The sequence below is a fragment of the Pteronotus mesoamericanus genome, unplaced genomic scaffold, assembly GCF_021234165.1.
Source record: "Pteronotus mesoamericanus isolate MK-2021 breed Mesoamerican mustached bat unplaced genomic scaffold, CSHL_Meso_final contig_64, whole genome shotgun sequence".
In the NCBI taxonomy this organism is placed as follows: Eukaryota; Metazoa; Chordata; class Mammalia; order Chiroptera; family Mormoopidae; genus Pteronotus; species Pteronotus mesoamericanus.
In genome coordinates this window covers 3,853,260-3,865,790 of record NW_026555224.1, presented here as the reverse complement: position 1 = coordinate 3,865,790, position 12,531 = coordinate 3,853,260, and the positions used below count along the sequence as shown (strand labels likewise).

Here is a 12,531-nt window from a genome sequence, read left to right as displayed (position 1 = left end):
CTCAGCGACTGCCTTTATTCTCTCTAGTGACAGCTGCCTAGGTCATGGATTTAGGATGTATCCTAAATAGTTTACTCTCTGTTTTGAAATTTGGGCCTTTTTCTTAAAGACCTGTTACCTCCTTTGCTACTGACAAAGTCAATGGTTTTGATTAAACTGGACCCTTTCTGCAGATCTCAAGGCTTGTATTAAGTTCAGCTCCTCATCCACGAGGAGCTGAAGAGAGAGAGGATGGCGCTAGCCACTTGGTGTGTTTCCTGCAAGGACTGGAGGCAGATATAATATTGTTCAACCCAATAAGAGAGGTCCCTACTGTGGTGAAATACTTGCCATCTATGGGGCCCTGAGTCTCAGGATATCTATTGGATTAAAACACAGAAGCTGTCTAAGGAGGAAAGGCAAGCCTATCTCTGTAAAATACCAGGGGGGAGGGGAAAGTGAGCTGGAAAGCAGACTCTTCTGCCCTTAGAATGCGCTCCCATCCCTCCCCTGCTCTGCTCAGGGCACAGGCTGGAGAAAAAGCTGTTGAAATATCAGGCTCAGGCCTCAGGTGGCTATGGAATTTAAAAGCGTCACTTTTTTTTCTGTATTGAGGAAAGCAGGCCCCCTGCTGCTTCCACAACCAGTAACTACCCTGTTGTTCCCAGGACCTAGTAGCTTCTAGGTCTAGAATTTACAGTGTTTCGAAGACTTACCTCCTTATTTTTCTGAGTTCTACAGTCTGGGAGGGAGTGAGATTTTTTCCCTCTTTGTATCTTTGTTCCCAGTCAACATAGGTGCAGTGGGGCCAAGCCCAATTTGAAGCTGGAGTTGAATGCAGAGCTAGGGTTAAGCAGGTAAGGATTAGTCTTTAGGGGATTGAAGTGTCACTCAGTTGGAAAACAAGCACAGCAATTACTTTGTAAAACAGATAGACAGGGGAATGGTAGGGATGTAAATAGGGCGGTCAAAGAAAGGGGGAAAAGTCTTATGACTGAGGTAAATTTGAATAAAAAGGCCTAGTTAGGAGAACAGGACCTGGAAAGGCCAGGGCTTTCCCCTTCAGGCTAAAATGTTGCTTTCTCCTCTCAAGAACTAAACCTAAGTGGGGAATGTGCCACAGGAATGGGACAGTGATTGCTTTTACAGTGTGCCTCTCAGCGTGGACTTCTGCTTGCTGCTAGCGAGCACTCGGTCCTGGTCCACATCCCAGTGTATTCTCTCATGGGTGCCTTTTTTTGCTACAAGCACCCTTATGGCTTTTAACTACTTGACCCATGCCCACAGGGTGCAGCAATTTCTCCAGAGATACGGAGCAGGACATTCACCTGGCAAATGTAACATTGCCCTTCTTTGAAGCTCCTGACAGTGGGTATTCAGATGTAAATTGAGTTGCTAGAAGCCACCTGGGGGAGAGATATGTTGCAAGCTTATAACAGGCCAGTGATTTAAACTGACTTTTCTCTTGGCCAGGTTTAGAGGCAGAAAAGGCTAAGGATCCATGGGGTGGGTCAAAGTATGCTGTTTATGAGTAGGGCTCCCAAAGGCTGTTACCCCTTTGGTCATCCTTTACTCTCAGCCCACGGGGCTCATAGTGCTGGGTGATCATCCCTTATTTTGCACGTCCCCAGACAAGCCAACGTTACATTACAGCGATGCAAGTTCCCTATGAGGCCCCTGCACATCTTGGTATTGACCTCAGACACCTCTGTGAGGCCCCCACTCACCTAACTTGGTCTGGACCAGGCGGAGAAAGTGCCACGTTAGTCTTTGGAGTGTGGGGCAAAACCTGAGCACTCATTTCAGATCTCATTGTTTCTACCTCCAAACGCAGGCCTAGCACATTTGAATGTCCTATCCTCACAGCTCAGCATCTCCTTTATCTCAAAGGTGATAAAGACAAGAAAACCTTTACTGCAGACCATACTGCATTCCAAATGGCTGGAGAAAAAGGGTGAGATGCAAGTCAGAATCCAAGTCACGGCACCACCTTTGTTAATGGGAGGAGTCCAAGAGTGAGATCCTAGTTAGAATCCTGGGTTTTGGCACCACAAGGAGAGAAGAGGGAGACATACTGGTGGGCAGATTCAGAATGGCCTGAAGAATGTGGAGAATTTGAAAGGGACTGAGGGCTCCAATGCATAACTGGATTAGACAGGTTGTAGGTTTCACTGTAACCTCAACAATATTGATGGATACTTGACTTGTGCCATGGATTGTGGAGGACTCTGAAGATACAGAGGTAGGTGAGGTGCACTCTGCCCTCATGGAGTTTAGGACTGAGTGGAATGAGCAGAGCTTCCACATAGAGGAAGCCAGGTTGTAGGGTTCTTGGGTTGCAAGCAAAAACAACCAACTATGACTAACTTAAAATAGTCGTAATTTACTAGAAGGAAGTATAATAACTCACAGAATACAGGTGAAAATGGAAGTGAAAGTGGAAAGTTCTCAGGGCAAGAGCCAAGAGAGCTGAAGGGATTTGGTAAGAGAAGCTAATGAGGAAGCTTTTCCAGGCTCCTATACCTGGTGGGAAAGTTCAATGCAACCATTTTTAGTCTTGATGATACATTGTTAGAATTTATGGCAGAGCTGGCACTGATTGGCCTAACTTCGATCATGTACCCACCCTTCCGCCCATCAAGATTTTATCCAAAGGAGGAGTGATAGTTCCTCAAAGAAAAATTTGGGGCTCTTATCAGATGTAGAGAAATTGTTGCTGAGCAAGTTACAATAAAAGATGGGAGGTAAGTCCAAACAGTGAGTGTCAGATTATTTCAGTAATTTTTGCAAAGATACATAGAAAATTAAGGAGGCTCAAGCTTAAGAGGGTTACAGGGTGAGAGAAAAATTTAGCTGTGTGTTAGCAGCTGGAAACAAGTAAGCAAAATTTAAAAAATGACATGAAGAGGCAAAAAAAGCCTTATGGAAAAGTCTAATCCCAGCCCCTCACATGTGTACAGAGCAGGGAGATGCATAGCCAGTCTCCTTGCACATTGTTATCATATAGACCTCAGCACTCTATTCAAATGACCGAAGGAGACCTAAATATGTAAGGGTGTTCCTCAGTGGGAGAGAGAAAATTTGAAATGCACAAGAGCCATTTGATGTATGGCACAATTACGTATGTGATGTTGTTTAGTCTGGTGTCTGCGTTGTCCTCAGTATTTGTAATTTGGTTTTGCAGCTGACATACCAGTTAGGAATTGGAGAGTGGAGCTTCACTTCAATTTACAGTCAGAGGATGTGTGACACTCTGAAGATCACTGGAACTGGTCAAAATTTTCCAAACTGGTAACAGAGAGATGTTCATCAGTGCTCCTGGCAAAAGTTCATAATTCTAGTTAAATAAGCTTGGAAAATGCTGCATCCTCACTATCTCTCAGTTATTCTTTAATGTACTAAAGGGTATTGCATAGAAATCTGCTTCATGTCTTGTCAGGTCGACTTCTTCGTATTGGGAGAGACCAACACAATAACCCCCATAGAGTTTGAAAAGTCTTTTAAGCTTAACTGTATTGTTATATTTATGTAATTCTGTCTACTTTCATCATAATGACCAACATCTAATTACAATGTATGCCAAGGTCATAATCTAAGATAGCCAGATTTCTAAGAAAAGCTAGCCAAAGAATTCTATTCTAGTACATTGTGATTGTTCACTAATAATGGCATCCAATTGAAAAAAAAAAAAAAAAAGGCCTATTCCAATCACAAGGGTTCATTATAAACATTGAGCCTGAAAGCAAAATATCAGTCATATCAGCCTATCAGTTTCACAGTGAATTTGAAAGTCCAAGACAATATGGGCAGGTTTGCGGAGAAGGCAGTAGAGAAAGAGATCTGAGAACACACAGGTGGACAGGTGAGCCCCTGCCCACCTTTTCCTCTGAGACCAGTGAGAGGGCCGCAGGATGGGTACAGATAACAGTCAGTTTCAGGATGAAGGAGGAAAAGTTGAAGGTATAACAGCTTTTGTCTTTCTAGTGTAGTGGGAGACTAATTGTTTATTAAGGGTGGGTGGCAGGAGTAGAGCTGGGAGCTTATGGTAGAATTGGGTACACGTACTATGGAAAATATTAAGGGGCCTGTAAAAAAAAAACCTGATTAATGAGCAGTGTTAAGGCTCAGTTGAAGATAGAATTAATAAATATAAGAAGGATCAAGTTGCCAGGGTCAGCAATATTCTTTTCTGCTGTTTGGCAACCCTGAGACAAAATTAGAAATGATGAAAGGTTGAGAAGATGCATTATTAGGGACGGGAAGAGCTAGTAATATAAGGAAATTGATAATGATGGTGATGATGGTAACAATGATGATGAAGAGGAAGAACAGGAACAGGAAGAAGAAACTGAAATGACTGTTCATTTGGTCCAGAGAAGATATGGAAGAAAGTGAAATCAAGAGGATCACAGATGAATTTGAAGGTCAAGTATAATGAGTTTCAGACTGTGGTAAATATATAAAGAAATAGGGTTGCAGTCTTTATTGATTTCCTTGGCATTTTTTGGCTTGTAGATATCACTCCACATCCTGCCTTTGTCTTCAATCACCTTCTTCTAAGTGTGTTTCTTCTCCCCTTCTGTTGTCTTATAAGCATATTCCTCAACTGGACTTTGGGGCCATTCTAATCCAGGATGTAATCACCTCAAGATCCTTAATTTACATCTTCAAAGACTCTTTCCAAATAAGGTCACATTGATAGGTTCTGGGTAGATACATTTTTTAGAGGGGTTACCATTCAACCCACTACATAGTCCTAGAGTAGAATTTCAGAGTGAACCATTTCAGAATTAGGGCAATTCCAATGACAAGACCCAAGGTACAGCCAGGAGTAAGAGTTGCTAAAAGAGGAGAAAAAATGGAGATATTTGGTCAAAGAACTGTGAAGCCAGGTTGTTGTATAGGGATAATAGGACCTGGGGTGAAGAAGACTAGAAACTAGGAGTCTGTATTCCAGAGGGTGCAGATGAATGCTTTGGGGTTGACCAATCATAGTGTAAGGAGTGAGAATACTCTGTTGGTGGTTCTCAACTCTGTCTTCAATTGGGATGATCTGAGGAACTTTAAAAAAATACCCAGCCCCAAATTGTTTTAATCCCCTGGTCCTGGATGGGGCCCACACATCTGTATTTTTAAAATTCCTCCAGTGGTCTAATGTCTAGCCAGCATTAAAAAAACTAGTTTAAGGTAAAACATGACCTTCAGAAAGAACTAATGACTGAGAGCGAGGGATGTTCCTCTCCATCAGGGTCTGAAAGAGACACATCTGTGAAGGAGCTTCCACCGTCATCCCTGAGAATCTCAAGTAGAGCCAGGAAATTAAAAAGTGAGGGAGTGAGAGGTTGCAGTACTTCTGCCCAAGGTCCCACTGGCTTGTCCTTCTGTGCTTTCCCGAGGATGTATTTCAGCAGAAAAAGACACTGGGACTCTCTTTTTTCTTTTTCCTTGCTCTTGTGGGGTGAACGTGCTGAGAATCTCTGTTTTATTCTCAGTTAATTCAGTAATAAGGGATTGTTTTATTTATTTTTTTCAATTACAGTTGACATTCAGTATTATTGTATATTAGTTTCAGGTGTACAGCATAGTAGTTAGAACTCATTTCTAAGATTAACAGCTGAAGGAGACAGCCACAGAAAGTAGATTCGTGGAAGCCTAAGGTCAGACAGGGTCAACATCCGACATCATCAGAGGCAGATCCAGAAGGAAAAGACAGCAGTCTCCTACCATAGAAGTTCACACCACAAAGTCAGGAAATCAAGACAGACCAATTTAAGAAGCAGAAGCAAAAAGGAAGAGTCTCAAATAATCAGAAGACAAAGAAACACCCCCCAATCAAAGGGAAAGGAAGAATCCCCAGAAAGAGAACTAAATGAAAGAGAGGCAAGTAAACTATCAGATACTGAGTTCCAAACAATGGTTCTAAGGAAGCTCAATGAGCTCAGTGAGCTCAGAGAGAATTACAAAAAACTTCAGGGAAACTACGAGGAACTTAGTGCAACTCTATCAGCATGAAAAAGGACATAGAAACTATCAATAAGAGACAAGAGGAAATGAATACCATTTCTGAATTGAAGAACACAGTAGAAGGAATCAAAAGCAGGCTAGATGAAGCAGAGGATTGAATCAGCAAGCTAAAGGATAAGGTAGAAAAAAGCTCCCAGAAGGAGCAAAAAAATGGAAAAAAGACTCAAAAAGAATGAAGAGGCATTTAGAAAAATGCAGGATAACCTGAAACATAATAATATCCATGTAATAGGGATACCAGAAGGGGAAGAGGACAAGGAAGGGATAGAGAACCTGTATGAAAAATTAATGATGGGAAACTTCCCTAATTCGAGGAGAGAAAAGGTCACACAAGTCCAGGAAGCACAGAGGGTCCCATTCAAGAGGAACCAAATGAGGCCCACTCCAAGACACATCATCATTAAAATGGAAAATAACAAAGGCAAACAGAGAATCCTAAAGGCAGCAAGGGAGAGAGAGGTAGTAATATATAAGGGAGCCCCAGTATGGCTAGCAGCTGACTTCTCAACAGAAACACTACAAGCCAGAAGGGAATGGCAAGAAATACTCCAAGTCATGAAAAGAAAAGGCCTGCAAGCAAGACTGCTCTACCCAGCAAGGCTCTCAATTAAAATAGAAGGGGAAATAAAGGGTTTCCCAGACAAAAGAAGGCTAAAAGAATATACCTCCACCAAACCAGCACTGCAAGATATGCTAAAGGGACTGCTTTAAGAAGATGAAGAAAAAGTTTCTTTGAATACCCAGTTCCTTTCACAGTCACCAATACTTGATATTACCAAGATTTTTAATACTTATTAATCTGATTGTGACAATGATATGTTATTTTAATTATTCCTTTATTATTTGTTGAAACTAAACCTGTTTTTGTGTGTTTCTTGACTTTCTATTATTTTTAAAAAGCTTTAAATGACTTTTTGGTATTCTTTATCCATCTTTTAATTAAATGTTTGTAGAATTTTTTCCCTAAAAAGGGAACTATTAACCCTTTTATAGATGTGTTGCAAATACTTTCCTATTCTAGTATTTGTCCTTTAACTTTTTTTATATGTTTATTACTATGTAGTCTTAAATGTTTAATATAGTCATATTGTCAATATTTTACTTTATAGCTTCTGGGTTTGAATATTTTACTTCAGGGTAAGAAAAATATTAGTTTGTATTTTCTCCTAAAACTCCTTAGATTTTACATATTGATTTTTAACTTACCTGAATATTTTTTGTATAATATGTGAAATAGGGCTCTCTATTTGTTTTATTTCAAATAATAGTGGTTCATGCACCTTATTTGTTGAATAAGCCTTATTTCCCCATCAATTTGAAATATCTATTTAATCATATATTACATTGTTAGACAGATATATCCATTTGTTTCTAGAATGCTCATTATATTTCACTGATCTACTTGATTATTTCTGTGCTCGTATCATGTTTTAATTGTTAAGACTTTATAATGGATTTAAATTTTTTAATCTTTTATAATGGATTTTGACACTTAAAAGAAATAAAAATCAATCTGCATTTAAAGAAAGAAAAGAAAGAAAGAGAGAGAGAAAGAAAGAAGGAAAGAAAACTCCTACCTTTTGCAACAAAATGGATGGAACTGGAGAATATTATGCTAAGTGAAATAAGCCAGTTGGTGAAAGACAAATGCCATATGATCTTACCTATAAGTGGACTCTATTCAACAAAATAAACTAATGAACAAAATAAACCACAGGCATGGAAACATGGAACAGACTGAAAGTGACCAGAGGGGATAGGGAAGGAGGACAATGGTGGAAAGAAGGGGAAGGGACTAGACAAAGAACATGTATGAATGGCCCATGGACATGGACAACAGAGTGGGAATTGACTGTGGGAGTGGGGGGTTGGGGTGGGATGGGTGAAGGAGGGCAAAGGGGGAATAATTGACACAACTGTAATAGAATAAACATGATATAAAAATAAATAAAAGAACTGATTTCTAAAGCACTTGTTATTCCTATATAGCAAGCTTTCCCCAAAAAAGATTTTCTAATATATTTGAATAAGTCTCTTTTGCCAGAAGAATATTCAGTGCCTTCCTTCTCTCTTGAATATGTAATAACTGCATTAACAATTTCTAGCAGCATAAAAGATTATAAAATAAAAAGTCTTTCTCATCCCTCCCTTACCTCCTCACTCTGTTCCAACCTATTCCCCAGAATTGACTTTATCAGTTTCTTGGTACCCTGCCTGAGATGAAGGTGCTGTGTCTTGCCTTTTTTCATTTAATGCTTTATCTTGGAAATCATTCCATGTTAGTACAGTCAGATCTACCTAACTCTACTAATTGCATATTCCATCATTTATTTAACTCATACTGATGGACATTTCCTGTCTTAAAGCAAACCTTTTAAAGACTAAAAAATAAAATCAACCAGAGATAAAGTGGGTTCCTCACCAGGTGAGAGTAGGTGAGGCTCAGATGTCTCAGAGGAGAGGAGCGGGGCTCAACTAGGGAGCTGGGTGCAAGGAAATGACCCCAGGGCCCCCAGGGGGGTGCTATCTGATGATGTGCTGCTTCTGCCTGCAGGAGCCTGATGCCCAGAACCCTGGAGAGCCAGATCACACTGGAGAAGACCCCCAGCTATTTCGTCACTCAAGAGGCCCCTCGTCGGATCTTCAACATGTCCCGAGACACCAAGCTGATTGTGGTGGTGCGGAACCCTGTAACCCGCGCCATCTCGGATTACACCCAGACGCTGTCCAAGAAGCCCGACATCCCCACCTTCGAGGGCCTGTCCTTCCGGAACCGCACACTAGGCCTGGTGGACGTGTCATGGAACGCCATCCGCATCGGCCTGTATGTGCTGCACCTGGAGAGCTGGCTGCAGTACTTCCCCCTGGCTCAGATCCACTTTGTCAGTGGCGAGCGGCTTATCACTGACCCCGCTGGTGAGATGGGGCGGGTCCAGGACTTCCTTGGCATTAAGAGGTTCATTACGGACAAGCACTTCTACTTCAACAAGACCAAAGGGTTCCCTTGCTTAAAAAAAACAGAATCGAGCCTCCTACCTCGATGTCTGGGAAAATCAAAGGGCAGAACTCATGTACAGATTGATCCTGAGGTGATAGACCAGCTTCGGGAATTTTACAGACCTTATAACATTAAGTTTTATGAAACTGTTGGGCAGGACTTCAGGTGGGAATAAGCCTCTGACATGCAAGGGCTCTTCTGTTCATCTCTTCCATGAAGTTTGTTCTTAGAACCTATTATCCTCTCATCCCAGCAAAGCCAGGCCCCAGCCCCCTCTCCATCTTAGATTCTATCATCCTGGAACCAGGAAGCCTAGCTAAGGCCAAGAGACTGGGGGTCCCTGCCAGTAGCTCTCCTCAGTCTGTCCAGACAAAGTTGCTCTGCTTCTGGCAGGTCCAGTCAATTTGAAATGCTTTCCCTTCAGCCTGTAAGCTGCCTTGGGAAATTGCTTTAAGAAGAGTGGATCTTCCCATTATGATAGCTATTGTATATGGTGATGGTTCTGTTGCTATGAACACAGCAGTCTGTCCCTGTCCCTGTCCCTGTCCCCCTCAGCGTGAGCTTGTTAATTCTGAGTGTCATGCACTTCCCTCTGAGCTGAGCTCTCCTGAGCTGCCCCAAGTGGTGGCATGGGAGACCATCCTCACCCTCCTGCCCTCAGCAGTGCATCCAGAGATGCAGAGCTGAAGCACCCCCAGCCACCTCTAGGAGACAGACCCTTTGATGACGGAATAAACCAGAACTTTCTAAGGCTGTGGCCTCAGCTCTGCTTGAAGGGTGACTGTCTTTGAAAACCACTTGGTGACTCTCCCTGCTCCTTGTGGACAAAAGCACATAATTCTGCTGTTACGGGTACTTGCCTCATGTGAGCTTTCATGTTCAGCATGTGACAGAATCATGCTTGTCCATGTGAAATAAATGTGGCTCTCTCATGTCCTGAATGCAGACTTTTCTCTGTAAGTTGGGCTGGAGCACGGCTCATTCATTTAGGGCCTTCATGCAAGATGGGGCTGGTGCCAGGGGTGGTCTGGGAGGGCAGTGAGGGTGCAAACACTGCTTGGGTATAGGCTAGGGTGTGGAGTGGGCAGGGAAAAGAAATTCTTTCTGGCAGAGGCTGAGGCATAAACATCATGGAGAGATCTGTAGGGACATCACCTTTCTGAAATACAAGTCTGACTGTGTCAGCGCTCTGCTTAAGCTTGGCATCTCAAGTGCTAAACTAGAGGCCTGGGGGCTGAGAGGACATCAGATTTGTTTTTGCTAGGCCAGCATGATGTTTTGATATAATTTCTAACATTTAAAACTTGGGAAGTTCATATAAAAATATCATGCCCAGATTTTTTTTTTTTTTAATGGAAACTTGCCTACATGGAGCCTGCACTCCACTATGGCAACAGTGGGCTCCACCTTCGGATGGGCCTGCAAGTCCCAGTCTCCCAGTCCCCACCTGGAACCTCTCATTAATTTAATCACCTGCCTGTCCCCTGTAGGCATTTGAGTTCACAGCCCTGGTTTGGCTGTGTTCTGTGACCTGGGAATAAAGTTCAGATGCTGCCCAAACAACCCCAACTGACAGTCTCTGGATCCTCTCCATCTTTTCCCTCACCTTCTGCTCCAACCACACAGAATTGCCAGCCTTTTCTTGACTCTCATCCTGTGGCTGATAGGAATCACTGAAAGAGGACAGGGAAGGACATTCAAGGCAGAGCTGTGCCCTTTACAGGAAAGCTGGCTGGAGAGCAGAGAGCTAAAAACTGTGCCAGGACAGTTCCTCCCACCCCACATCTCCAGCTAATGGAAACCCCATGTTCCCACAAGATTTTAGGCAACTGTCCCTTGCTGGATATTTGTGAGGTCTTCCCCAACCAAGCTGAGTGATCTGGTCGCTCTTTTGTGTTCACTTGGTAGTGTGTACACGTCTATTACAGCTCTTATCACACTAGATGATCATTTGTTCAAATGCTTGTCTTGACCATAGACTATGAACTTCTTGAGAGTCAAGCTTGTAGCTTGCTAACATGTAGTAGGCACATAGGTAATGTTTGCTGGATGAACATGTAAGCAGGTATAGGGATATTAGAGGCCTGGGGACATGGGCAGGAATGTCCCAAGGAACTGTACTTTGACATACTCCCCAGACAGTACCCACAGGTAGCCAGGGAAGACTGCTGAATCTCCAGGGCCACTTGCTGTTGTCTGTTCCACCAGGCATCATGGAAGTGTCCCGAAAACAAGAGTCTGGCTTATAAGAATGAAGGACACAAAAGCCTAAGACAGTTCTGTGTCTTGGCCTATCTTCCTGCCCCAAGCATTTCACAGGAGATCAAATGACTGAGACCATGGTACCAGAAGCCAGTTCTGGGAGTTTGTCCATTCTGTGCATCACCTGTGGGCATGACAAAGGGACACCAAGGCCAGTGGGAGCCACCACCTCCCAAAAGCTAGGGCTCTGAACTTCTGGTGACTAGAAGAAGGATGGGTTGTATATGGACATTTATGAATAGCCCTTACATTCTTCATCCAAAAGTATTTGGTGCCCTATGATTGTGGGCTGTCTGGTAGCCAAAGCTGTATCCAAAGGAGGACAGAAAGACATTGAGATGCAAAGGAAACCCCCAAGAAAGAGTTGGTGAGATTCGCTTGTTTATCCTGGCAGGAGAATCCATTCAAAATGGATGAAAATTCTGAATTTTGTGTGCACAAAGACAGCTTCATTCCTTTGCATTACAAGCATTCTCAGACCACCCAGACTAAGCAGGTCAGGGTCTATTACAATTAGCATAGGGATCATTGTATGCAAATGAAAGATGCTCAAGTGCCTTAAGAATCCTGGTTTAAATGAGTGATAACTAGTTTATATGAATCTGCTCAGCAAACTCTGATTCTTAATCCTGTACAAATGTACCCTCTAGCCCAGGCTGCCCCAGGGCAAATTTGGCACAAGTTGCAGATATTTGTGTGTGCATTTGCATATGTACACACACTGGTAGTGTTTCTCACTACCAGTACGGGATGTATGGTGATTCCACAATACCAGGGATTCTGGCTCCTTCCATCCTAGTGCTTAACCCATTCTGCCTTGTATGCAGCAGGGAGTGCACAAATGAATGAAGACCAACCAAAAGAGAACAAGCAGACCTTACGGACTCAGAGCTTGCTACAGAGAGGAATCTGTGTTGAGGAGTCTCCAGGTGTGCCCTGATTGAAGGTTGTCGGCCAAGGCAAGCTAGAAGCAGACTAACTAGAAGCAGGAATCCTATGTGATTGTTTTGTGGATGTATATGACTTTCTCTGGTTGGTTCTGAGTTGGAAGCAGAGACACAAAAAATAGGAAAGCTGGCATATTTGACTGAGTCCCAACCATTGCAGGCCAGTTGCTGCAGAGATTGTGGGTCAGAGTTCTATTGTCATATTTGGTCTTGCTGTTGTCCATTCAGTCTCAAGAGCAGGTAGGGGCTCGGGCAGAGCAAGCCTCTTCCATTTGAGGTTGCAACATCCTTTCTACTCACAGCTTGTTCATTATGTGTGAA

At 42.8% G+C, this 12,531-nt stretch overlaps 1 protein-coding gene across 1 annotated transcript in view; it reads left to right on the top strand.

Annotated features, from left to right (window-relative positions):
* The window catches only part of HS3ST2 (heparan sulfate-glucosamine 3-sulfotransferase 2), a 123,651-nt gene extending 114,475 nt beyond the window's left edge, over positions 1-9,176 (top strand). Inside the window, exon 2 of the mRNA XM_054580959.1 lies at positions 8,558-9,176. Coding sequence (XP_054436934.1) covers positions 8,558-9,176 — 619 coding nt within the window. The remainder of the gene's footprint in view (positions 1-8,557) is intronic.
* Positions 9,177-12,531: the final 3,355 nt, after the last annotated feature.